General features: G+C 44.4%; 1 protein-coding gene across 1 annotated transcript in view; it reads left to right on the forward strand.

Annotated features, from left to right (window-relative positions):
* The window catches only part of UBR1 (ubiquitin protein ligase E3 component n-recognin 1), a 233593-nt gene that overhangs the window by 153681 nt on the left and 52577 nt on the right, over positions 1-27335 (forward strand). The window contains exons 22-28 of the mRNA XM_069730874.1: positions 13274-13326; positions 14533-14635; positions 15342-15390; positions 15493-15647; positions 19534-19633; positions 23000-23109; positions 23603-23686. Of these exons, the coding sequence (XP_069586975.1) occupies positions 13274-13326; positions 14533-14635; positions 15342-15390; positions 15493-15647; positions 19534-19633; positions 23000-23109; positions 23603-23686 (654 nt within the window). The remainder of the gene's footprint in view (positions 1-13273; positions 13327-14532; positions 14636-15341; positions 15391-15492; positions 15648-19533; positions 19634-22999; positions 23110-23602; positions 23687-27335) is intronic.

Consider the following 27335-nt stretch of genomic DNA (forward strand, 5'->3'; position numbering starts at 1 on the left):
AATTTAGCCCCCGGCTTTGCTCTCGTCAAGGCCGGAACATTGGCTCCGCCCACCGGCAGTTACCGCCGACCACTCTGGCGCCTCTCGTTCTGCGAGAAGCGCCTTCTCGTCCTGATCTCGGCGGCCATCTTTGCACACCCACAGGGCTGATGCTGCAGCGCTGCTCCAGCATTTTCAATCACAGCTTCAGGGTTTAATGATTTCTGTGGATACATTGCGGACCTCCCCCGGGGACTCAAGACACACAACCTGGGTAAGCTGCAGAAACATAGCTTAACCCGCCCCCTGCTAGTAAGCACTCTCCTCAAGGCTACACTATGTCTCAATCAAAGCCTAACAAAATATCTGGGAAAACCCACACTGTGCTGTCGGCTGCTTGTACCTCTTGTAAAGTATCTTTACCCTGGGGTCACAATACTGCGTTATGCTCAGCTTGTGAACCGGTGACTGCTCAGGAACCACCTGTTACTGATACCGAACCCAGTGAGCCTAGTCCCCCTGAGTGGGCTACCTCCTTTACCAGGTCTATGGCATCCCTGGCCAAAGAGTTAGACTCGTTCCAAGACCCTTCCTCTAACCAGGGCACTCTTACGGACAACGCTTCCGATGATCAGAACCCCTTGTACACTAGGGGTCGTACCTTACCAAGGAGCTCTCGCTCTTCCAGGAAAATGACTCATGCCTTGTCCCCAGACCATCACCAGGTATCTGGTTCTGAGAGTTCCATTTCTCGCTCCCCTTCCCTTGGGGCTAGTAGAGAACTTGTCTCTGAGGATGATTCGGACACGTCCCTAGATCAGGAATCTCAACACGATCAGGAGACTCTCGACTCTCTCATTGAGTCAGTACACAAGGCCCTGAAGCTAGATGAGGAACCTTTATCTAAAACCGATCATGCTGTGTCCTTTAACCCCTTTACCCCCAAGGGTGGTTTGCACGTTAATGACCGGGCCAATTTTTACAGTTCTGACCACTGTCCCTTTGTGAGGTTATAACTCTGGAACGCTTCAACGGATCCCAGTGATTCTGACATTGTTTTCTCGTGACATATTGTACTTCATGACAATGGTAAAAATGCTTTGATAGTACCTGCGTTTATTTGTGAAAAAAACGGAAATTTGGCGAAAATTATGAAAATTTCGCAATTTTCCAACTTTGAATTTTTATGCAATTAAATCACAGAGATATGTCACACAAAATACTTAATAAGTACCGTATATACTCGAGTATAAGCCGAGATTTTCAGCCCATTTTTTTGGGCTGAAAGTCCCCCTCTCGGCTTATACTCGAGTCATATACCCGGGTGTCGGCAGGTGAGGGGGAGTGGGGCTGTGTAGTCATACTTACCTGCTGCGGCGCGGTCCCTGCAGTCCCTGGCTTCTCCGGCGCTGCAGATTCTTCCTGTACTGAGCGGTCACATGGCACCGCTCATTACAGAAATGAATAGGCGGCTCCACCCCCATAGGGGAGGAGCCGCATATTCATTGCTGTAAATGATCGGTGCCATGTGACCGCTCAATTACAGGAAGAAGCTGCAGCGCCGGAGAAGCCAGGGACTGCAGGGACTGCGCCGCAGCAGGTAAGGGGAGCGCAGCGCTATAATTACCTGCTCCTCGCTCCGGTGCGGCTCCGTCTGCAGCGTCCTCTAGCAGTGACGCTCAGGTTAGAGGGCGCTGTGACGTAGTCAGTGCGCGCCCTCTGCTGAGCGTCAGTGCTGGAGACGGATCCGCACGAGGAGCAGGTAATTATTGAAAGCGCTGGCGTCCTGAGAAGAGAGGTGAGTATGTGATTTTTTTTTTTTATTGCAGCCGCATTCTATATGGCACAGCATTATAAGGAGCACCTATGGGGCCATAATCAAAGGTGCAGAGCATATATGGCACAGCATTATAAGGAGCACCTATGGGGCCATAATCAAAGGTGCAGAGCATATATGGCACAGCATTATAAGTAACACCTATGGGGCCATAATCAAAGGTGCAGAGCATATATGGCACAGCATTATAAGGAGCACCTATGGGGCCATAATCAAAGGTGCAGAGCATATATTGCACGGCATTATAAGGAGCATCTATGGGGCCATAATCAAAGGTGCAGAGCATATATGGCACCGCTTTATAAGGAGCACCTATGGGGCCATAATCAAAGGTGCAGAGCATATATGGCACAGCATTATAAGGAGCACCTATGGGGCCATAATCAAAGGTGCAGAGCATATATGGAACAGCATTATAAGGAGCATTTATGGGGCCATAATCAAAGGTGCAGAGCATATACGGCACAGCATTATAAGGAGCATTTATGGGGCCATAATCAAAGGTGCAGAGCATATATGGAACAGCATTATAAGGAGCATTTATGGGGCCATAATCAAAGGTGCAGAGCATATACGGCACAGCATTATAAGGAGCATCTATGGGGCCATAATCAAAGGTGCAGAGCATATATGGAACAGCATTATAAGGAGCATTTATGGGGCCATAATCAAAGGTGCAGAGCATATACGGCACAGCATTATAAGGAGCATTTATGGGGCCATAATCAAAGGTGCAGAGCATATATGGAACAGCATTATAAGGAGCATTTATGGGGCCATAATCAAAGGTGCAGAGCATATACGGCACAGCATTATAAGGAGCATTTATGGGGCCATAATCAAAGGTGCAGAGCATATATGGCACAGCATTCTAAGGAGCACCTATGGGGCCGTAATCAAAGGTGCAGAGCATATATGGCACAGCATTATAAGGGGCATCTATGGGGCCATAATCAAAGGTGCAGAGCATATATGGAACAGCATTATAAGGAGCATTTATGGGGCCATAATCAAAGGTGCAGAGCATATATGGAACAGCATTATAAGGAGCATTTATGGGGCCATAATCAAAGGTGCAGAGCATATACGGCACAGCATTATAAGGGGCATCTATGGGGCCATAATCAAAGGTGCAGAGCATATATGGAACAGCATTATAAGGAGCATTTATGGGGCCATAATCAAAGGTGCAGAGCATATATGGAACAGCATTATAAGGAGCACCTATGGGGCCTTAATAAAAGGGGCAGAGCATATACGGCACAGCATTATAAGGAGCATTTATGGGGCCATAATCAAAGGTGCAGAGCATATATGGCACAGCATTATAAGGGGCATCTATGGGGCCATAATCAAAGGTGCAGAGCATATATGGCACAGCATTATAAGGGGCATCTATGGGGCCATAATCAAAGGTGCAGAGCATATATGGCACAGCATTATAAGGAGCATCTATGGGGCCATAATCAACGGTGCAGAGCATTCTATATGGCACAGCTTTATAAGGAGCATCTATGGGGCAATAATGAACGGTGCAGAGCATTCTATATAGCACAGTTGTATATGGAGCATCTATGGGGCAATAATGAACGGTATGGAGCATCTATTTTTATTTTTGAAATTCACCGGTAGCTGCTGCATTTTCTACCCTAGGCTTATACTCGAGTCAATAAGTTTTCCCAGTTTTTTGTGGCAAAATTAGGGGGGTCGGCTTATACTCGAGTATATACGGTAACATTTCCCACATGTCTACTTTACATCAGCACAATTTTGGAGCCAAAATTTTTTTTTGTTAGGGAGTTATAAGGGTTAAAAGTTGACCAGCAATTTCTCATTTCTACAACACCATTTTTTTTTAGGGACCACATCTCATTTGAAGTCATTTTGAGGGGTCTATATGATAGAAAATACCCAAGTGTGACACCATTCTAAAAACTACACCCCTCAAGTTGCTCAAAACCATATTCAAGAAGTTTATTAACCCTTCTGGTGCTTCACAGGAATTTTTTGAATGTTTAAATAAAAATGAACATTTAACTTTTTTTCACAAAAAATTTTAATTCAGCTCCAATTTGTTTTATTTTACCAAGGGTAACAGGAGAAAATGGACCCCAAACATTGTTGTACAATTTGTCCTGAGTACGACAATACCCCACATGTGGGGGTAAACCATTGTTTGGGCGCATGGCAGAGCTCGGAAGCCATTTGACTTTTCAATGCAAAATTGACTGGAATTGAGATGGGACGCCATGTTTCATTTGGAGAGCCCCTGATGTGCCTAAACATTGAAACCCCCCACAAGTGACACCATTTTGGAAAGTAGACCCCCTAAGGAACTTATCTAGAGGTGTGGTGAGCACTTTGACCCACCAAGTGCTTCACAGAAGTTTATAATGTAGAACCGTAAAAATAAAACAAAAATTTTTTTCCCACAAAAATTATTTTTTAGCCCCCAGTTTTGTATTTTCCCGAGGGTAACAGGAGAAATTAAACCACAAAATTTGTTGTCCAATTTGTCCTGAGTGCGCTGATACCCCATATGTGGGGGGGGGGGGGGGGAACCACTGTTTGGGCGCATGGTAGGGCTCGGAAGTGAAGGAGCTCCATTTGGAATGCAGACCTAGATGGAATAGTCTGCAGGCGTCACATTGCGTTTGCAGAACCCCTAATGTACCTAAACAGTAGAAATCCCCCAAAAGTAACCCCATATTGGAAACTAGACCCCCCCATGGAACTTATCTAGATGTGTTGAGAACTTTGAACCCCCAAGTGTTTCGCTACAGTTTATAACGCAGAGCCGTGAAAATAAAAAATCTTTTTTTTCCCCACAAAAATTATTTTTTAGCCCCCAGTTTTGTATTTTCCCAAGGGTAACAGGAGAAATTGGACCCCAAAAGTTGTTGTCCTATTTGTCCTGAGTACACTGATACCCCATATGTTGGGGTAAACCCCTGTTTGGGCACACGGGAGAGCTCGGAAGGGAAGAAGCACTGTTTTACTTTTTGAACGCAGAATTGGCTGGAATTGAGATCGGACGCCATGTCGTGTTTGGAGAGCCCCTGATGTGCCTAAACAGTGGAAACCCCCCAATTATAACTTAAACCCTAATCCAAACACACCCCTAACCCTAATCCCAACAGTAACCCTAACCACACCTCTAACCCTGACACACCCCTAACCCTAATCCCAACCCTAATCCCAACTGTAAATGTAATCTAAACCCTAACCGTAACTTTAGCCCCAACCCTAACTGTAGCCTTAACCCTAGCCCTAACCCTAACCCTAGCCCTAATGGGAAAATGGAAATAAATGTGTTTTTTTAATTTTTCCCTAACTAAGGGGGTGATGAAGGGGGGTTTGATTTACTTTTATAGCGGGGTTTTTAGCGGATTTTTATGATTGGCAGCCGTCACACACTGAAAGATGCTTTTTATTGCAAAAAATTTTTTTTGCGTTACCACATTTTGAGAGCTATAATTTTTCCATATTTTGGTTCACAGAGTCATGTGAGGTCTTGTTTTTTGCGGGACGAGTTGACGTTTTTATTGGTAACCTTTTCGGGCACGTTACATTTTTTGATCGCTTTTTATTCCGATTTTTGTGAGGCAGAATGACCAAAAACCAGCTATTCATGAATTTCTTTTGGGGGAGGCGTTTATACCGTTCCGCGTTTGGTAAAATTGATAAAGCAGTTTTATTCTTCGGGTCAGTACGATTTCAGCGACACCTCATTTATATCATTTTTTTATGTTTTGGCGCTTTTATGCGATAAAAACTATTTTATAGAAAAAATAATTATTTTTGCATCGCTTTATTCTCAGGACTATAAATTTTTTTTTTTTTGCTGATGATGCTTATGGCAGCTCGTTTTTTGCGGGACATGATGACGCTTTCAGCGGTATCATGGTTATTTATATCTGTCTTTTTGATCGCGTGTTATTCCACTTTTTGTTCGGCGGTATGATAATAAAGCGTTGTTTTTTGCCTCGTTTTTTTTTTTTTTTTTTTCTTACGGTGTTTACTGAAGGGGTTAACTAGTGGGCCAGTTTTATAGGTCGGGCCGTTACGGACGTGGCGATACTAAATATGTGTACTTTTATTGGTTTTTTTTTATTATTTAGATAAAGAAATGTATTTAGGGGAATAATATATATATTTTTTTTCATTATTTAGGAATATTTTTTTTTATTTATTTTTTTTTTACACATTTTGAAATTTTTTTTTTTTACTTTTTTACATTGTCCCAGGGGGGGACATCACAGATCAGTGATCTGACAGTGTGCACAGCACTCTGTCAGATCACCGATCTGAGAGCAGTGCAGGCTGCTTCACAGTGCCTGCTTTGAGCAGGCTCTGTGAAGCCACCTCCCTCCCTGCAGGACCCGGATCCGCGGCCATCTTGGATCCGGGTCTGGAACAAGCAGGGAGGGAGGTAAGACCCTCGCAGCAACGCGATCACATCGCGTTGCTGCGGGGGGCTCAGGGAAGCACGAAGGGAGCCCCCTCCCTGCGCGATGCTTCCCTGCACCGCCGGCACATCGCAATCATGTTTGATCGCGGTGTGCCGGGGGTTAATGTGTCGGGAGCAGTCCGTGACCGCTCCTGGCACATAGTGCCGGATGTTAGCTGCGATAGGCTCCCCCCGTGAGCGCCGCCGATCGCGCTGGACGTACTATCCCATCCGTGATCATGGGGGCCCACCCCACCTCGACGGGATAGTACGTCCGATGTCAGAAAGGGGTTAAGAGGACCAAGCAGGCTCAGAGTGTTCGCCAATCATCCCGAATTTAAGGAAATCGTTGAAACTCATAGGATTGGTCCAGATAAACGCTTCACAGGGCAAAAGCCCATGGATTCAAAATATCCCTTTGTGACCAATCCTTTCTTAGATCAGGAGCAGTCTCCTCCAGTATCGCGCCTAGCTGCTAAATCTATTTTATCCTCTTCAGAGGGCGCCTCGATTAAAAACCCCACCGATTGTTAGATTGACAATATGGCTCGTTCAGCCTTTGAAGCCTCAGCAGCCGCACTTTTTCCATCTTTTGCCGCTACATGGGTGGCTAAGGCTATGACCCATTGGGCTGAGGTCTTGTCTTCAGCTGTTCTGGATACCAATCTTCCCCCCAAGGAAGCAGACGTTGCTACTCAGCCAGAGTTGGGGATTTTCTAGTGACCGCGTCTTTGGATGCCGCTGACTGCGCTTCTCAAGCAGCAGCAAACGCCATCACCATTCGGAGATCCTTATGGCTCAGTGACTGGCGTGCGGATTCTGCTTCCAAAAAGTAATTGACTTCTTTACCATAACAGAGCGGTCACCTTTTTGGCGAAAAACATGATCAATTAATTTTCGACACCACTGGAGGGAAGAGTAAATTTCTCCCACAACAGAGACCCTTTTGGCCCTTTCGGAACAAGCAACAGCAGGCTCTGTCCCAAATTTTTTTTTTTGTTCCAACCCAAATTGGTCCTCTACTTCCACATCTTCCGTGCCCGGCTGGGCACAACGTAGCCCAGGGCAAAGGCATCACTCTCTAAAAGATGGGGTTATTAGCCCAGTCCCTCAAAGCGAAAGGTTTCAAGGTTTTTATTCAAACCTTTTCATTGTTCCAAAGAAGGACGGTACAGTACGGCCCATACTGGACCTAAAACTGCTGAACAAGTTCGTCAGGGTATGACGGTTCCGAATGGAATCGCTTCGTTACGTCATCGCCTCCATGGAAAAAGGCAAGTTCCTGACGTCCATAGACATCTAGGACGCATACCTCCACATTCCAATTTTCCCTTCTCACCAGAGGTTCTTTCGCTTCGCAGTTCAGGAACAACACTTCCAATTAGTTACTTTGCCCTTCGTCCTCACAACCGATCACAGGGTATTCACCAAGGTCATGGCGGCCGCCATGGCCATCCTTCACACCCGAGGCGTGGTGGTGCTACCGTATCTAGGCGATATCCTCATCAAAGGCCCCTCTTTCCACGCCTGCAAGGAGGCTGTGAACATCACAATAGATTCTCTTTCTCGCCTGGGTTGGAAGATAAACTTCAAAAAATCTTCCCCAGTACAGGCTCAGCGAATTTGCTTTGTAGGAATGATACTGGACTCGTCCCAGGGGTTGGTGCTTCTTTCCCCGGAAAAGGTCTCAGCCTTACAGCGGGAAGCTCAGAAGCTCTCTCAACCTCGCACTCTCTCTGCGCTGCAGTATGAGAGTCCTCGGCAGGATGGTAGCAGCCTTGGGGGCGGTTCCATTTGCCCAATTACACCTCCGTCGCTTACAGCATGCCCTCCTGGCTGTTTGTTTGGGACAGGAACCTGTTCTCCCTCGACCGTCGGTTCTTCCTTCTCCACCGAGTCAGACAGTCTCTAAGGTGGTGGACATTAAAGTCCTCCCTGAATCAAGGGATGTATTTTCTTCCAGTACATTGGCTAGTTGTGACAACAGATGCCAGTCTTCTAGGCTGGGGAGCGGTGTTCTTAAATCACACTGCTCAGGGCCGCTGGTCACTTCAGGAATCACGCCTTCCGATCAACATCTTGGAAAATCGGGCAATCAGGTTAGCTCTTCTCCAATTCCATCCCTTCCTGGCGGGTCGTCCCATCAGAATTCAGTCCGACAATGCCACTGCAGTGGCATAAATCAACCGACAATGGGGAACCCGCAGCATGGCAGCCATGAACAAGGTAGGCTACATTCTCCATTGGGCCGAGGAAAACCGTTCAATGATTTCTGCGGTTCACATCCCGGGAATGGACAATTGGGAAGCAGATTTCCTCAGTCGTCAAGGCCTCTACTCTGGGGAGTGGTCTCTCCATCCGGAGATCTTCTACCAGATCTGCTGTCGTTGGGGAACCCCGGACGTGGATCTGATGGCCTCACAGCTAAATTCCAAGGTTCCCGACTTCGTAGCTCGGTCCCACGATCCAGCAGCAATCGGGGCAGATGCACTCGTACTCATGGCATCATTTTCGACATATTTCCCCCGCTCCCCTTACTGCCAAGAGTCATCAAGAAGATCAGAGCAGAGGGAGTACCGGTAATCCGGATTGTGCCAGATTGGCGGCGCCATGCGTGATGCGCGGAACTACTTAAACTAGTCGCTGATGTTCCCTGGCGATAACCGAATCGCGCAGATCTGCTATCACAGGGCCCCATTTACCAACTCCGAGGCCCTGTGTTTGATGGCATGGCCGTTGAGTCCTGTGTTCTTACCCAGGCAGGTTTCTCTCCGGAAGTCATCTCTACCATGATCAACGCTAGAAAGCCTACGTCTATGCGCATTTATCATCGCACTTGGAAAACCTTCTTTTCCTGGTGCAACGAACGGGGACGTTCTCTTCTTGAATTTTCCATTCCTTCCATCCTCAAATTTTTACAAACTGGTTTGGACTTGGGTCTCGCCCTTAGTTCTCTCAAGAGGCAGATTTCAGCCCTGTCCGTTCTGTTCCAACGCAGGATTGCCAACAGATTACAAGTGAAGACGTTCATTCAGGGAGTCTCCCATAGGGTGCCACCCTATAAGATACCGTTGGAACCATGGGACCTTAATCTGGTCCTCGGAGTCTTGCAAGAAGCTCCTTTCGAACCTCTACAGGAGGTTTCCTTGTCCTTTCTTTCATGGAAGGTTGCCTTCCTGGTTGCGGTCACATCCATTAGACAAGTCTCAGAGCTGGCGCCTTTGTCTTAAGTTCCGTTCCTGAATTTTCATCAGGATAAGGTGGTTTTGAGACCATCCCCGTCCTTTTTGCCCAAAGTTGTCTCATCCTTTCATCTCAATCAGGAGATTGTCTTACCGTCTCTCTGTCCGGCACCAGTACATCGCATCGAGAAGGCCCTCCACACACTTGATTTAGTGAGAGCTCTCAAGAGATGCGTCTCGCGGACGGTGTCCTTCCGCAGGTTGGATGCCCTGTGTGTGCTCCCTGAAAAGGTTTCCCGCTTCCAAGGCGACAATAGCAAAATGGATTCGTTCAGCTATTCAGAAGTCCTACCGAGTCAGAGTTCATTTTGTCCCAGCAGGGATTAAGGCTCATTCCACTCGATCAGTGGGTGCGTCTTGGGCCATCCGGCACCAGGCTTCGGCAGCACAAGTTTGCTGAGCTGCGACCTGGTCCAGTCTGCATACGTTTACAAATCATTACCATATTCATTCTCAGGCCTCGGCAGATGTGACAATCGGCAAACGAATTTTGCAGGCGGCTGCCGCATCTGTAACCTATGGGTACAAGGAGCAATTACAGTTGAATGTTTCCCACCCAGGGACTGCTTTAGGACGTCCCATGGTCCTGTGTCCCCCAATGAGGCGTAGGAGAAACAGGGATTTTTGTGTACTCCCCGTACAATCCTTTTCTCCGAGCCAATCATTGGGGGACACAGCACCCACCCTGTTATCCTAACGGCTTTGGTTTTCTGTGTTGGCTTGGTTTTGACATAGTTCATCCTGGTTAAATGTTAAGCTTCTACTGCTTTGTTACCAAACTGGTTCACTTGGAGCCAGCAGGAGGGTGTATACTTCAGGGGAGGAGCTATTCACCCATGCAGCAACATGTCTCCCAATGATTGGCTCGGAGAAAAGGATTTTACGGTGAGTACACAAAAATCCCTGTTTTTGCAATAAAAAGCTTCTTTTAGTGTGTGACGGCTGCCAATCATAAAAATCCGCTAAAAAACCCGCTATAAAAGTAAATCAAAACCCTGATCATCACCCCCTTTAGTGGAAAAATAATAAAATTTTTAAAAAATGTATTTATTTCCATTTTCCCATTAGGGTTAGGGTTGGGGCTAAAGTTAGGGTTTGGATTACATTTACAGTTGGGATTAGTGTTAGGGGTGTGGTTAGGGTTGGGATTAGGGTTAGGGGTGTGTTTGGGTTAGGGTTTCAGTTAGAATTGGGGGGTTTCCACTGTTTAGGCACATCAGGGGCTCTCCAAACGCGACATGGCGTCCGATCTCAATTCCAGCCAATTCTGCATTGTAAAAGTAAAACAGTACTCCTTCCCTTCCGAGCTCTCCCGTGCGCCCAAACAGGGGGTACACCAACATATGGGGTATCGGCGTACTCGGGACATATTGGACAACAACTTTTGGGGTCCAATTTCTCCTGTTACCCTTGGGGAAATACAAAACTGGGGGCTAAAAAAGAATTTTTGTGGGAAAAAAAAAAGAATTTTTATTTTCACGGCTCTGCGTTATAAACTGTAGTGAAACTCTTGGGGGTTCAAAGTGCTCACCGCACATCTAGATAAGTTCCTTAGGGGGTCTACTTTCCAAAATGGTGTCACCTGTGGGGGTTTCAATGTTTAGGCACATCAGGGGCTCTCCAAACGCGACATGGCGTCCCATCTCAATTCCAGTCAATTTTGCATAGGAAAGTCAAATGGGGCTCCTTCCGAGCTCTGCCATGCGCCCAAACAGTGGTTTACCCCCACATATGGGGTATCGGCGTACTCAGGACAAATTGCATAGCAATTTTTGGGGTCTAATATCTTCTGTTACCCTTGGGAAAATAAAAAATTGGAGGCGAAAAGATCATTTTTGGAAAAATTATTATTTTTTTATTACAGCTCTACATTATCATCTTCTGTGAAGCACTTGGTGGCTCAAAGTGCTCACCACACATCTAGATAAGTTCATTTGGGGGTCTTTCCAAAACGGTGTCACTTGTGGGGGGTTTCAATGTTTTTAGGCACATCAGGGGCTCTCCAAAAGCGACATGGCGTCCTATCTCTATTCCAGTCAATTTTGCATTGTAAAGTCATATGGCGCTCCTTCCCTTCCGAGCTCTGCCATGCGCCCAAACAGTGGTTTACAGTGCGCCCACATATGGGGTATCAGTATACTGAGAACAAATTGTACAACAACCTTTTGGGGTCCAACTTCTCCTGTTACTCTTGGTAAAATAAAACAAATTGGAGCTTAAGTAAATTTTTTGTGAAAAAAAAGTTACTGTATATACTCGAGTATAAGCCGCAGATTTTCAGCCCATTTTTTTGGGCTGAAAGTCCCCCTCTCGGCTTATACTCGAGTCATACCCGGGGGGTCGGCAGGGGAGGGGGAGCGGTGGCTGTCTAGTTATACTTGCCTGCTCGGGCGCGGTCCCTGCAGTCCCTGCTTCTTCCAGCGCTGCATCTTCTTCCTGTATTGAGCGGTCACATGGTACCGCTCAGTAGTCATGAATATGCGGCTCCACCTCCCATAGAGGTGGAGCCGCATATTCATGACTGAAAATGAGCGGTAACTGTGACCGCTCAATACAGGAAGAAGATGCAGCGCTGGGAGAAGCAGGGACCGTGCAAGGAGCAGGTAAGTATACGGGGAGGGGAGCGCTGCGCGATATTTACCTGCTCCTCGCTCCGGTGCGGCTCAGTCTCCAGCGTCCTCTGGCTATGACGCTCAGGTTAGAGGGTGCTGTGACGTAGTCAGTGCGCGCCCTCTGCTGAGTGTCGGTGCTGGAGATGGAACCGCACGAGAAGCAGGTAAATATTGAAAGTGCCGGCGTCCTGAGCGAAGAGAGGTGAGTATGTGATTTTTTTTTTTTTTTGATTTTTTTTTTTTTATTATTGCAGCAGCATTATATATGGGACAGCTTTCTATGGAGCATCTATGGGGCCATAATGAACAGTGCAGAGCATTATATATGTGGCACAGCTTTATGTGGAGCATCTATGGGGCCATAAAGAACGGTGAAGAGCATTATATGTGGCACAGCTTTATATGGAGCATCTATGGGGCCATAATGAATGGTGCAGAGCATTATATGTGGCACAGCTTTATATGGAGCATCTATGGGGCCATAATGAATGGTGCAGAGCATTATATGGGGCACTGCTTTATATGGAGCATCTATGGGGCAATAATGAACGGTATGGAGCATCTATTTTTATTTTTGAAATTCACCGGTAGCTGCTGCATTTCCCAGTTTTTTTTTGTTTGTTTTTTGTGGCAAAATTAGGGGGGTCGGCTTATACTCGGGTCGGCTTATACTCGAGTATTTACGATACCGTAAATGTTCATTATTTTTTTTTTTTATAAACATTCCAAAAATTCCTGTGAAGCACCTGAAGGGTTAATAAACTTCTTGAATGTGGTTTTGAGCACCTTGGGGGTGCAGTTTTTAGAATGGTATCACACTTGGTTATTTTCTATCATATAGACCCCTCAAGTGACTTCAAATGTGATGTAGTCCCTAAAAAAAAAAAAAAAAAAAGGTGTTGTAAAAATGAGAAATTGCTGGTCAACTTTTAACCCCTATAACTCCCTATCAAAAATAAATTTTGGTTCCAAAATTGTGCTGATGTAAAGTAGACATGTGGGAAATGTTACTTATTAAGTATTTTGTGTGACATAACTCTGTAATGTAACGGTGTGTGTTACAGCAGTGGTCTGCGTAGCTGGTAGCTAATTTTGCGGGTGACTCGTATGCCATGCTTTCTTAATTCTGATAAATGTTCTTGTATATTTGCAGGAGAATACGGACATATGCTTGGATACTCTGATTAATAAAGTGGCCACATTCAAGTGAGTATAGAGCATGTGGTTAGTAAATGCTGAATTGTTCTGTTCCATAGATGAAAGGGATTGGTTTGGAAATTTATACAAGATGATTTTGCTCCACCGAGCTAAAACTAGTCCTAGATTTAAAGGAAAAAATAATCCATTAGCAATCCTATATGTATGTTAAATGGGGGAGATAAAGGGAAAAAAAGGCCAACATAGTATTAGTGATCGATAAATAGATAGAAATTAGAGGGATGCTCCTATCCTGTTGCACATGAGATTTAAACCAGGATACTCCTGGGATCCCACCATTTTACGAATTTTTTTTGTTTTTTTTTTGTTTTGTTTTTCACCAGTACTAAATGTTGCTTGGATAAGGTGTTATTTGAGCATGTTCAGGTGCTTATAAAGTGTCTTAAGCTTTCTCAAAAAATATGTTTGAGTTCTCTCGCCTCTGCAAGTCTCACGACTGTTTGACATCTGCAATACATAGAGGGATTTCTTGTTTGTTAGGCAATCCCCTGTATCTGTTGCGGCTGTCTGACAGCTGCGGGGACTCTAACATATTATCCGAGCGCACCTAAGACATTCAGTTAGCACACAAGCATGGTGGACAACACCTTATCTAAGCATGTTTGCATGTTTTCTCATCACTGGTACTAAACACTATGGCCCTCATTCTTCATTGTCTTTGTTTACACGTTTTTTTCTTTCTCTAGTTGTAATAGTGATTCTCTTATGGTTGTGCTTTATTCCGCATTTAGTTAAATTTGTTCCTTCATTACTTTTTGTTTTACTTGGTTGCATCAGGGTTTTTTCCAGCGTTATGAACGTAGCTTTTGCTATCCCAAAGTTTTAGCCGAATTCCTAATTTGCGACTTTACAAAACTGCAAAATTGAACTCTACACTCAACAATCTTTTTCGGTTTATTCTTTGGTCGTAAACGAAGATGTAGCCCTGAATTTCTTCCATGATGGACACTGGTGTTGCTCGGTGGACCCTATTGGCTTTATATTTGGGTCTGTGTGTTCTCGCATTGTTAGTCATTTTCACATAACAAATGATGGAAACTGGAGTGTATGCGCTTAACTAAGCTTCCTAGAGAGGAGTAAGCACAGCCTAAACAGCGCGGGGGTCTTCAAAACCACTTTTTATCCATGTATAATGACACTTAATGCCGTTTGTATTAAATGTTCCTAAAATTATTTATTTATTTTTTAATAAAGAAAACCAGGGGTATCAGGACATGGAGTTTATGAACTGAAGGATGAATATCTTAACCAGTTCAATGTGTTTTTCTATCACTACACCAAAACCCAACGCAGTAAGGTAACAAGGACCTTGAATCCTTTTGTGTTCTCCTTAATTTTTGGCTGCTGCTGGTTAATTTGCTTACTGTTCAATTTGCACTTGCCTATGTGAATGCTTTCTGTATAGGACTTTGTAAGCCGCAAGTGATTAAAGAAGTTCTCAGTGTACATTAATTTTTTTATTTCAACTGTCCGTGGTCAATAAGCTGACCAGTTAGTTTCATGTGTTGGGGTACTGTGCAAAAAAAGTTTATTTTCCCTTTAGCATCTGCACAGAAGAAATGAAGTATAACACATTGCACATAGAGAGCAATGGACTGTCCTTGTGAAAAATGGATGATCAGAGTTTCCTAAAAGAGAGATGCTTTGTGGCCCTTCCAAACTTTGCTTAATAGAGAAGTCCTAAATTTGGGACCTCAAAACTTTACTTAAAGTGCCCTAAGAAGGTATTAAATAAAAATTTATTTAAGCCCCCCATATACTTTAGATGGCTGTCAAGCGAGCAATTGTTCAATTTCATCTACCAGTTATCTCACATACACATGTGCACTCGCTCATATCATGTTGCGTGGCCCCGTACCAAAAGCCATTGCAGAGTCCCAGCATTGACAACACTCTAGCTACAGATGTCGTTTAGTAATACAGATCACTGTTTTGTTGGTTGATATTTGTTCTTCAGAAGTAAAAACAAGGATAGAGTCGTAAAAGATTTTTCTCATTTACAGGCTGAGCATACACAGAAGAAAAGGAGGAAACAAGAGAATAGTTCTGAAGGTAAATCTATCAGCACTTAGGATCTGCTAGCAAAGCTATGCTCAACAATCAACAATAAAAAAAAAATTTGTCTACGTATTCATTTACTTCTGGTCCTTGCAGCATTACCACCGCCACCACCTCCGGAGTTTACTCCAGCCTTTCAGAATGTCAGTAACTTGCTATGCTGCGATGTGATGATGCACCTTCTCCGGACTATCCTCCAGCGGGCATCCATGCAGGATGCCACCATGTGGACTGAGGGCATGATACAAATGGTACGTTCATATTCACATCTTCCTCTTTACTCCTTATCATTTTCCTACCAGCAAAGTAAAGGGGTGATTGCATAAAGGCCATTATCACTTGGGAGTCTCAAAGAGATGGCTTATGGTTAAGTTTGCCATCACTTCATGATCGGTGTGAGACACCTGCCACTGCTGAGAGTGAAGGGGCCATTGCACGTCTGTAGCTCTGTCCCAGCCTTCCCTGTGACGGTAAAATACTGATGGATGCAGCGCTAATGAAAATGAGCCATACAACCAAATGCAAAAATGGTTATGTTGTATGATTCGTAACCAACTAGTTTTTATCTTCTGCCAGTGTGTAGGATTAGCTTGGAGATTGTGATCTGCCATCTTCTGTGTGAACAGACTTGTATGATATCCTGTAATTTATTTACTTTACCCCCGATCAAATAAATAAATATATTGTATTGTATGTGTGCATATAGTATGTAATGTGCATGTGTGTATATATATGTGTGTGTATATGTGTATGTGTGTGTATATATATATATATATAGTACATAGTACATAGTACATAGTACATACGTACATACAGTACAGACCAAAAGTTTGGACACACCTTCTCATTTAAAGATTTTTCTGTATTTTCATGACTATAAAAATTGTACATTCACACTGAAGTATGCCTTCAATTTTGAATAAATCCCCAACAGTGTCACCAGCAAAGCACCCCCACGCCATCACACCTCCTCCTCCATGCTTCACGGTGGGAACCAGGCATGTAGAGTCCATCCGTTCACATTTTCTGCATCGCACAAAGACACGGTGGTTGGAACCAAAGATCTCAAATTTGGACTCATCAGACCAAAGTACAGATTTCCACTGGTCTAATGTCCATTCCTTGTGTTCTTTAGCCCAAATAAGTCTCTTCTGCTAGTTGCCTGTCCTTAGCAGTGGTTTCCTAGCAGCAATTTTACCATGAAGGCCTGCTGCACAAAGTCTCCTCTTAACAGTTGTTGTAGAGATGTGTCTGTTGCTAGAACTCTGTGTGGCATTGACCTGGTCTCTAATCTGAGCTGCTGCTAACCTGCGATTTGAGGCTGGTGACTCGTATAAACTTATCCTCAAAAGCAGAGGTGACTCTTGGTCTTCCTTTCCTGTGGCGGTCCTCATGTGAGCCAGTTTCTTTGTAGCGCTTGATGGTTTTTGCCACTGCACTTGGGGACACTTTCAAAGTTTGCCCAATTTTTTGGACTGACTGACTTTCATTTCTTAAAGTAATGATGGCCTCTCGTTTTTCTTTACTTACCTGCTTTTTTCTTGCCATAATACAAATTCTAACAGTCTATTCAGTAGGACTATCAGCTGTTTATCACCAGACTTCTGCACAACACAACTGATTGGTCCCAACCCCATTTATAAGGTAAGAAATCCCACTTATTAAATCTGATAGGGCACACCTGTGAAGTGAAAACCATTCCCGGTGACTACCTCTTGAAGCTCATCGAAAGAATGCCAAGAGTGTGCAATGCAGTCATTAAAGCAAAAGGTGGCTACTTTGAAGAACCTAGAATATAAGACATCATTTCAGTTTTTTCACACTTTTTTAAGTATATTATTCCACATGTGTTAATTCATGGTTTTGATGCCTTCAGTGTGAATGTACAATTTTCAAAGTCATAAAAATACAGAAAAATCTGTAAATGAGGTGTGTCCAAACTTTTGGACTGTACATACATACATGCATACATACATACATGCATACATACATACATGCATACATACATACATACATACATACATACATTTTCATATAAAGAGCATGCCTACAACTGTAAACATTTGGTTTCCTTTTTATTGTGAAGCTCACATATAAAACAAAATAACTGAAAACTTCTGTGCATAACTATTCACCCCCTTTGCATGTCACTTTCGATAAGTCTCTATGAGCTTTCCACATGTTGCCGCTGGGATTTTTGCCCATTCCGCAAGCCTAAAATGCTCCATCTCCTTCAAGTTAGATGATTTCCTCTTGTGAACAGCAATCTTCAAGTCTGACCACAGATTCTCAATTGGATTGAGGTCTGGGCTGTGACTAGGCCACTCTAAAACATTTGCACGTTTCCCCTTAAACCATTCTAGTGTTGCTTTACCAGTATGCTTTGGGTCTTTGTCTTGTTGGAAGGTGAACCTCAATTTCAGTCTTAAATCACTGGCTGACTGAAAAAGGTTTTGCTCAAAAATATCCCTGTATTTCACACCATCGATCTTCCCCTCGACTTTGACCATTTTCCCTGTCCTTGTTGCAAAAACATCCCCACAGAATGATTCTGACATCACTATATTTCACTGTGGGGATGATGTTCGTGGGATGATGAGCTGTGTTGGTTTGGCACCAAACAGTGTTTGCCTTGGTGGCCAAATAGTCATATTTTGGTCTTATCTGACCACAGCACTTTCCTCTCTATATTTGGGTAGTCTCCCACATCTTTTGACAAACTGAAAACGAGCTTTAAAATGTTTGTGTGCAAGTAGAGGCTTTTTTCTGCCTTCTCTTCCATTAATGCCACCTCTATGGAGTGTACAATTTATTGTGGTCATATGGACAGATACTCCAGTCTCTGTTTGGGAACTCTGCAGGTCCTTCATGGTTACCTTTGGTCTCTTTGATTCCTCTCTGATTAATGTCCTCCTTGCCTCGTCTGAGAGTTTTGATGGGCGACCCTCTATCTATGCTGTTTGTGGTACCATGTTTTTTCCATTTGATGGTGGGGGATCATCAGACTGGGATCGTTTTTTATAACACACCTCTGACTTGTATTTCTCAACAACTTTGTCCCTGCCTTGTTTGGAGATCTCATTGGTCTTCATGATGTTTTGTTTGTGGTGCCTCTTGCTTAAAGGGAACCTGTCACCCCCAAAATCGATGGTGAGGTAAGCTCACCATCATCAGGGGCTTATCTACAGCATTCTGTAATGCTGTAGATAAGCCGCCGATGTTACCTGAAAGAGGAGAAAAAGACGTTAGATTATACTCACCCAGAGGCGGTCCCGGTCCGGTGGGCATCTCCGGTCCGATACAGCGCCTCCCATCTTCATTCCATGACGTCATCTTCTGGTCTTCACGCTGCGGCTCCGGCGTAGGCGTACTTTGTCTGCCCTGTTGAGGGCAGAGCAAAGTACTGCAGTGCGCAGGCGCCGGAAAAGTCAGAGAGGCTCGGCGCCTGCGCACTGCAGTACTTTGTCTGCCCTGTTGAAGGCAGAGCAAAGTACGACTGTGCCGGAGCCGCGGCTTGAAGACCAGAAGAGGACGTCATGGAATGAAGATGGGAGGCGCCGGAGCGGACCTGAGACACCCATTTGACCGGACCGCAGCGGGACCGCCCCTGGGTGAGTATAATCTAACCTCTTTTTCTCCTCTTTCAGGTAACATCGGGGGCTTATCTACAGCATTACAGAATGCTGTAGATAAGCCCCTGATGACGGTGAGCTTACCTCACCATCGATTTTGGGGGTGACAGGTTCCCTTTAATGTGTTGCAGTTTCTGTCTTTTCAGAAAAGGTAAAGTGTATATATTGACAACCATGTGACACTTAGACTGCACATAGATTGGCTTCTTTTCACCATGCATGTGATTTATGAAGGTAGTTGCTATCACCATGATTTTGTAGAGGCTTCATAGCAAAAGAGGTGAATAAATATGTACATGCTTATTTTGAGTTCTTTGATCCCATAATGTAATAAAATGGGTAAAAAGAGGCTGGCGTGGAGGTTAATACTTTTGCCAGCCATTGTATTTTATGTGTGTGTGCTCCAAAGTGTTTTCTCTTTTCTTGATCACTCATATTTAATATGTCTAATATCTTATTTGGTATTCCCCCATGGTTAGCAACCTATGTCTTTACATCATCCTAGGCACTTCATATTATAGCTTTGGGTTTGACAGAAGAAAAACATCAGTTACAGAAGTCAGCCGAGGAAGAAGTAACACTTGATTTTTATCACAAGGCGTCACGTAAGTAAGATGGACTTATAGGGGTTCGGCCACCTTTGAGCATAACTTTTTTTTTTTTTTTTTCTTAAGTGCATGTATTCGCAGTTTAAAAATTTTTTGCGGTTAGATTGTATTAAAGATTATGCACAGTTTCCCTTCTATGGCCCCTTTAACGCTGTTTATTGAACGAGTTAACTGAGAGTCCGTCAGTCAGCCCTCTACAACGTTCTGATGGGAAGTATGTGATTCTTATCTGTATTTTTCTGTGACCCTTTCAGCTGGTTTATGACCACAGACCACATCAAAGTTTAATGTGCGGGAGAAACAAAGGGCCTGTAAAAGCCAAACACTGCTGTAGTGAAAACCAGTTGCAAACATTTTTAGCCCAAATTACAGACATCCAAGTTACAGAAAAAATAACTTATTTGCACTAAAGGGCTGATTCATTAAAGGGGTTGTCCAGGTTGAAATTGGCTCACATGTTATGTGGCCACTGACTCGGAGCAGCTCTGGCGCATGCGTGCATCTGACATGAAGCTACGGCTGTACACCCACAGTTGGTGCGCATGCCTCATGATCGGACATGCAGTGTGCATGTGCAGGAATATGTGGTAGCTGTGACTTAGGGCCAGTCACGGCAATCAAATGCAATGCTGTGGGCATGCGTAATTTCACAAGTACACAATGATTCGTGACTGAAAGATAAAGTCACCACCCCTATGACTAAAAGAAAAGAAAAGCTTTATGAGGGAATCCTCTGAGATAGTGTTCTGTCAAAGAAAAGCTTTAAAAAAAAAAGTTAGTGATGCACATTTTACCAGTGTAATAGCTGAAAAGGAGGTGACAGCTTCCCTTTAAAAAAAAGGTAGTAGAGTATTTTCCCCATTAGGCTCATTAGGATTACGCTATTTGGATTTTTTGTGGGGGTTTTTCGTGCTAAAAACGCATAAAAACAGCATACATATGCATCCTATCATTTAGAATGTATTCTGCAATTTTTGTGCACATGATGCATATTTCATTAATTTTGAGGATTTTTCGCGTTTTTCCCCCTATTTAATGCATTGGGAAAAAAATCGCATAATTAGCGCAAAAAAACGCATGCAGATTTCTGGCAGAAATGTCTGGTTTTTGTCAGGAAATTTCTGCAAGAAATCCTGAACGTGTGCAAATACCCTTAAGGTACCACAATTAGTGCGATTAAAGAAAAAAAAAAAAGTTAAACCAAGGGATGGAAACAAATAATGAGAATGGAGTTTTTACCTCTCGAGTGATGCTTGTTATCGAAGGTCCTTGCACCTAGTCTGATACTAACCTGCTACCATCTTCAGACTATCTCTGACGTTGTCATCGATATCCAGCAGTTTGTGATCAGATCACTCCAGTGTTTCATGGAACACGCTGGAGGTCACAACTCAATATAAGTCTGAGAGTCTTAAGGTACCTTCACACATAACGATATTGTTAACGATATCGTTGCTTTTTGTGACGTAGCAACGATATCGTTAAGGATATCGTTGTGTGACAGCGACCAACGATCAGGCCCCTGCTGGGAGATCGTTGGTCGCTGAATAAAGTCCAGAACTTTATTTCGTTGCTGGACTCCTGCTGACATCGCTGGATCGGCGTGTGTGACACCGATCCAGCGATGTCTTCACTGGTAACCAGGGTAAACATCGGGTAACTAAGCGCAGGGCCGCGCTTAGTAACCCGATGTTTACCCTGGTTACCATCCTAAAAGTAAAAAAAACAAACACTACATACTTACCTACAGCCGTCTGTCCTCCAGCGCTGCGCTCTGCACTCCTCCTGTACTGGCTGTGAGCCGGAAAGCAGAGCGGTGACGTCACCGCTCTGCTTTCCGGCTCACAGCCAGTACAGGAGGAGAGCAGAGAAGCAGAGCGCAGCGCTGGAGGACAGACAGCTGTAGGTAAGTATGTAGTGTTTGTTTTTTTTTACTTTTAGCATGGTAACCAGGGTAAACATCGGGTTACTAAGCGCGGCCCTGCGCTTAGTTACCCGATGTTTACCCTGGTTACCGGCATCGTTGGTCGCTGGAGAGCGGTCTGTGTGACAGCTCTCCAGCGACCAAACAGCGACGCTGCAGCGATCCGGATCGTTGTCGGTATCGCTGCAGCGTCGCTTAATGTGAAGGGGCCTTTATTCTGACTCTCATTGACTTGGATTGAGAACTTGTGATGTAGCTTCTGACTTGCGGTCAGTCAAAAGCCGCTGTCACAAGATGGGGCAGCTGAACCAGGGCGACCCAAAAAGAAGATGAAGGCTTCAAAGGGTGAGTATAATACAGGATGCAGGGATCTTGGTTGTCTCGGAGTTACCACAATGGAGCGGAGCCAGAAGTTCAGAGTCTGGTCGCTCCTACTGCGCTGAGAAGAAGCACTTCTCCAGTGTATTAAACATGTTTTTTTTCCTAGCAGAACAGGGGTTAATCGGCCATATTGCAAAAACTTCTACATTTAGCTGTGCTCAGTTAGCCACTCCTTTTCCCTACAAAATCTGGGCTCGATTACCAAGTCAGTGTTAGCAAATTGGTGCTTGATCTTGAAGTGGGAGAAGTTGGTTTTGTGAAGGAGAGCTGGAAGAATTTATTAGACTGTTGGCTGGTTTGTACGCTTGGAAACTCGTTAGCCTTCCCTGTTTTACTTTCTTCCCCCTCCCTACACACCCTAGTGAATACCTCTGTTATATTTAAGTGTATATTTTGTGTTTGTGGAGTTTTCAGTTTATCCTTGTCTTCGTCACCCTGTCTGTCGGTGTGTTGTACTGCGGTACACAGTAGCACCTCTCTTCCCCGGGTGGGGGAAGGGTACAGCGGGTAGGGCTGTTCTAGGAGATAAGGCAAGGGTGAAGGCCACGACATCTTTGCCATCTTAAGTATCCCGGGGAACAGGGAGAGCTAGGGCGCCCCCTAGTGTTAGGACCAGGAAAGGTGCACTCTAGATCCAGGTCATTCGTCAGTCGAATCGTGACACTTGTTTAGTGGCATCACTCCAGGGCTGAAAAAAAAAACTGATGGAGTGGTCCTTTTTAATGCATAATCATATCCTGCTCGCCTTAGAAGCCACTGATTGACATTGCAGGCTGTTATTTAGTCTGTGATCTACAAGTATACCTAGGTCCTTCTATATGTGACTCTCCTAGTTTTACTCATCTTGGTACATATGGTGCCGGCGGTTTACTAGTGTGTATTACTTTACATTTACCCACATTGACCCTCGTCTGCCAAGTGGATGTCAAAACACTCGGTTTTGCCCAAGTCAATCTGTAACTTATTTATGAACATCTTCTATAGACTGCAGTGTACTATATAGCTTGGTGTTGTCCCACTTCTCCACATTATAAACACATGTATTCTTGTATGAGCAGGAATTGGAAGTTCAGATGTGAACGCTTTAAGTCTTGTGACCTTGCTAGAGAAGCTGAAAAATTTGCCACAACTGGAGGTCCAGAAGGACATGATTAGCTGGGTTTGGCAGGTAAGGAAGGTTTCAGAAAAGTTAAATATCAAGCTCAATCGCTAAACACGTATTCATTTGTTTGGATTTTTTTTAATTATAAAATTACAACAGGTCCAGTAATAGTGATAATGCAGTTAAAAGTGGTATTCCTCAATTTGACAGTCTTTAAAAGCCCTAAAATTTAATTGCTCAAGTGTGATGTTGATTATGTCACGTCATAACTTCCATGTATTAACTTGACCTGTACCCTAGCTTCATTACAGAAATCAACCAAGCTTGTTAGGGTATGAATATACGACTTTGGTGTTGGTGCCAAATTGTTCCTTTACTGTATCTTGTATTGTTTTATCACTTAGCATAAATATTAAAAATTGATAGTGACAAATCTTAAAGACAGGTTTTGGTAATAATTTATGGCTTTCTATTTCTTTCACCTTACGGTGACTGTTAAGTGGCCAGATCCGTCTCCTCACTTATGCTATGTTTCATAAATGGCCATTTGTCATTTTAGTTGCTGGAGTCGGTGAAAAGACTTCGGGAGAAATCTGGTCAGATGGCAATCGCTGTGTCATCTGATGTTGTTAAAGTGGATGAGGTAAGCAGAGAAACATATCTTGTGCCTTCATGTCTTTGACTTTTTATTTGTGCGATTAGCTACAGAAATAAGAAGAAATAAAGTACATTTTTCCTTTTAGACATTCTGTTTTGAACTAGAAGTACCCTCCAAAATATGAGCCCAGGATGGCCTTGTACTGAGACCTCACGGACTTTCCCACCTCCTTGTTTTCTATCTATATCTTACTTCCTTTCCTGCTTATAAAGCCTGAGCTGTCAATCAAGGCAGAGGAGGATGGAGATGGATGGAAAACAAATAGTGGAAGGTTTTCTGAATAGTTTGGCCTTAGCAGGGGTTTCCAGAGTGACTGTGTTTGGTTTGAACAATTTAACACCTGTGATTCCCTTTAATTTCTTTGACACAATATAATACTCAAAAGGGTTTTCCAGTGTTCTGTGAAATCTGCAGTCCCTCTATATTAATGCAGACCTCTGAATCCTTACTGTGTGCACATGTCAGGGTTAACCAGTACTATCGGTGTGAGCAGCAGCCACGAGATGACACGTATGTCATTTGCTGACTAGATGTGCTTCGCTTCTTTCACTTCATTTATATTCGGAATGTGACCAGAAGTATGCAAGTCGCATATTTGTGGCCACCGGCAAAACTGGTGAGTCCTGGCTGCTTGCACAAGCACGCTTTCAGGCTTCAGATATCTGCAGTCACATCAATTGACAGCAGACTTTTAACAGAAGAGCGAGTAACCCTTTAAATAAATTTTGTGGCTGTTTAGGTAATATATGGACCTGCCAGCCCTTTGTAGCAGCTCTCTGCTCTGCCTAATTGATGAAGCTTTTGAATGCATTACTCTGCCTTATTAATTTGGAGCATAAAGTAGTTGAAAAAGGGGGATATAAACCAGATGTGAAGTAAAGAACACATAAGAGGAAAAAAAATCTAAAACATTGCCTATATTTAAAATAAATAAAAATATTTATATATATGTTCCTTGCACTTTTTTCAGGCTCAAGATTTTGTGCTGATTTCTTATTTTAATGGGGGGGACTGAGGCTATGTGCACACTTCAGGGTTTCTTCCGGATTGTTCACGTTTTTTTTCACGTTATTATCCTATCATATAGAATGCATTCCGCAATTTTTGTGCATATGTTGCATTTTTTTCAGCTAAAACGCATTGCGGAAAAAAAACGCAGCATGTTCATTATTTTGCGGCTTTTCAGCTGATTCCCCACTATATTATTGCGTCCCAGAACCTCCGGAAAAATCCGCAAAAGAAACGTGCAAAAAAAGTGTGAAATACGCGGAAAATCCACATGCGGATTTCTAGCAGAAAATATCTGGTTTTGTTCAGGAAATTTCTGCAAGAAATCCGGACGTGTGCACATAGCATTAAAGTTCTCAAAGTGTATTTTTCCCGTCTCCCATGACAGCACACATGAGAGAGGGATCCGCCCAGTCGGGACAGGAAACCTACTGAAATAAAAAGGTGGTACCTCTCCCTCGCTTCAGTTGAGTTTCCTGTCCTGATGGGAACCCTTGTGCTGAATCACGGCGGTACTTTTTTGTTTTTTATTTTTTGTTGATTGAAGATCCACTTACCCACTCCCGTCCCGGCACTTGAAGCACAGGCAAGGACGTGTGTATGTCGGCCTTCGGGATGCTGGTAGCGCAGTCCGCAGATCCTTTGGGCTCTTGCGCACGTGCGGGCGTCGGTCCAGCGCAGTCCGGATCTCTGGAGCCATTCTGCGGCTGCCACGCCGCTCTCTCCCCCTCTGCTGGGCGACTTCCGGTGCGTGGCTGGCGTTCGGCGCAGAGCATGCTGGGAATGGGCGTGCCTGCGTGACGTCAGAGAGGCGCACCGGATCCAAGATGGCGGCGCCCATGGATTGAAACGCCGGTGATAATGTAAGCTTTCCGGCGGTGTTCTGGAGGGGGAGAGGAGCGAGAATAGTTACCGGAAGAGGCGGGGAGCGCTGTGGAAAGACCCCTTATTAAGGGGGTGGCTGCACTAGATCGCTGCTCATTTCCATACAGTTTCCAGAGATGGAGGGTATGGAGCAGCAGCTATTACAGCAGCAGCAGCAAGAGCCCTTATCAGGCGATACATCTGCTCATCATCATGCTAAGAAAAATAGCCGCTCAAGTGGAAGGAGCAGCAATCGTCCTAGTCGGACGTCTCGGGACTCTTCAGCATCCAGGAGGAATGTTCCCCGTGCTCCCAGTCCGCCTCGGAATCCGGTACCCTTTATGGTCAGCGGGTGGTGAGTGATCTACGTGAATGTCACCCTGGTGGTAATGGGCTACATTTTCTGTTTGCTTGGCAGGCGCCGAGGAAGGCTAGCTCCAACACAAAGAATAAAGAATGTGCCCTCTGTAAAGTTCCATTGGCAGTTCAGTGGCAGAAAAGTCTTTGTATAGATTGCATTCAAAAGACTATCCAGGAAGAGACCCCTGACTTTGCCTCTAGTCTTAGAGCAATAATCAGAGCCGAAGTACAAGACTCTGTTAAAGCAGCCCTTAAGAAAAAGGGTAGTAAACACCCTGAACCAGTTTCGGTTTCTGAAGTGTCTCCTTCTGATGAGGAAGGTCAGGAGGAACCGTTATCTCCCTGCTCCTCTTCTCCTAAGTCCTCTGACTCCTCTTCTGATAGTGATGTGGGGGGCCGTCCGTGCTTTCTTACTGAGAACACGGACAAGCTAGTAAAAGCCGTTAGAGCTTCAATGGGCCTTAAGGATGAGAAAGCGGCCAAGTCCCTGGAGGACATAATGTTTGGTGGTTTAGAGGAAAAGAGGAAACGCACCTTTCCAGTCAATTCCAGAATAAAAGCCCTTATAGAAAGAGTGGAGGAAACCAGAAAAATCGGGTAATCTTCCCTCGGCTTCTAAAAGACGTTACCCCTTTGAGGACAAAGATTCAGAGACTTGGGATAAGGTTCCGAAAATCGATGGTGCGGTTGCTAGATCGTCTAAAAAGTTATCCCTTCCCTTAGAAGACTCTGGTGTATTAAGGGATCCCTTAGATAAAAAAGCGGATGGGTTCCTAAGACACACCTGGGAAGCAACCGCAAGGGGCTTGAAACCAGCAATCGCAGGGACCTGTGTCTCTCGCTCCCTTATTGTCTGGCTGCAGCAGATAGAGGAGCAACTGAAGTCGAAAGCCCCGAGAGATGAAATTCTAACAAATGTAACTTTGGCTAAAGGTGCAGCTACCTTCGTAGCGGATTCCTCAGCAGACTCCGTAAGACTGGCAGCTAGGGCCGCAAGTTTATCTAATGCAGCTAGACGTGCTCTCTGGTTGAAGGGATGCCCGGGGGATTTACCTTCAAAAAAATAGACTTGGTTCTATACCGTGTGACGGCCATTTCCTCTTCGGTCAAAAGTTGGAAGACATTTTAGAGAAAGCAGGAGATAGAAAAAAGGGATTCCCTCGTTTTCCTGTGGACTTTAGAAGACCTTATTTTCGGAGGGGCAAATTTAGTAGGGGCCGCCCCCCGGGAGATAGAAGGAATTGGGACTCCAGAGACAGAAGGGGGTCTGGATATATGTTTAAAGGTCCCTCAACATCGGCAAAAAAGCCCTCCCAATGACGCCAGGACGGAGGTGGGGGGAAGGCTTTCATCTTTTCTCCCAGCCTGGGTAGACATCTCCCCAAGTTATTGGGCTCTAAAG

This window comes from Ranitomeya imitator, chromosome 1 (genome assembly GCF_032444005.1).
Source record: "Ranitomeya imitator isolate aRanImi1 chromosome 1, aRanImi1.pri, whole genome shotgun sequence".
Taxonomy (NCBI): domain Eukaryota; kingdom Metazoa; phylum Chordata; class Amphibia; order Anura; family Dendrobatidae; genus Ranitomeya; species Ranitomeya imitator.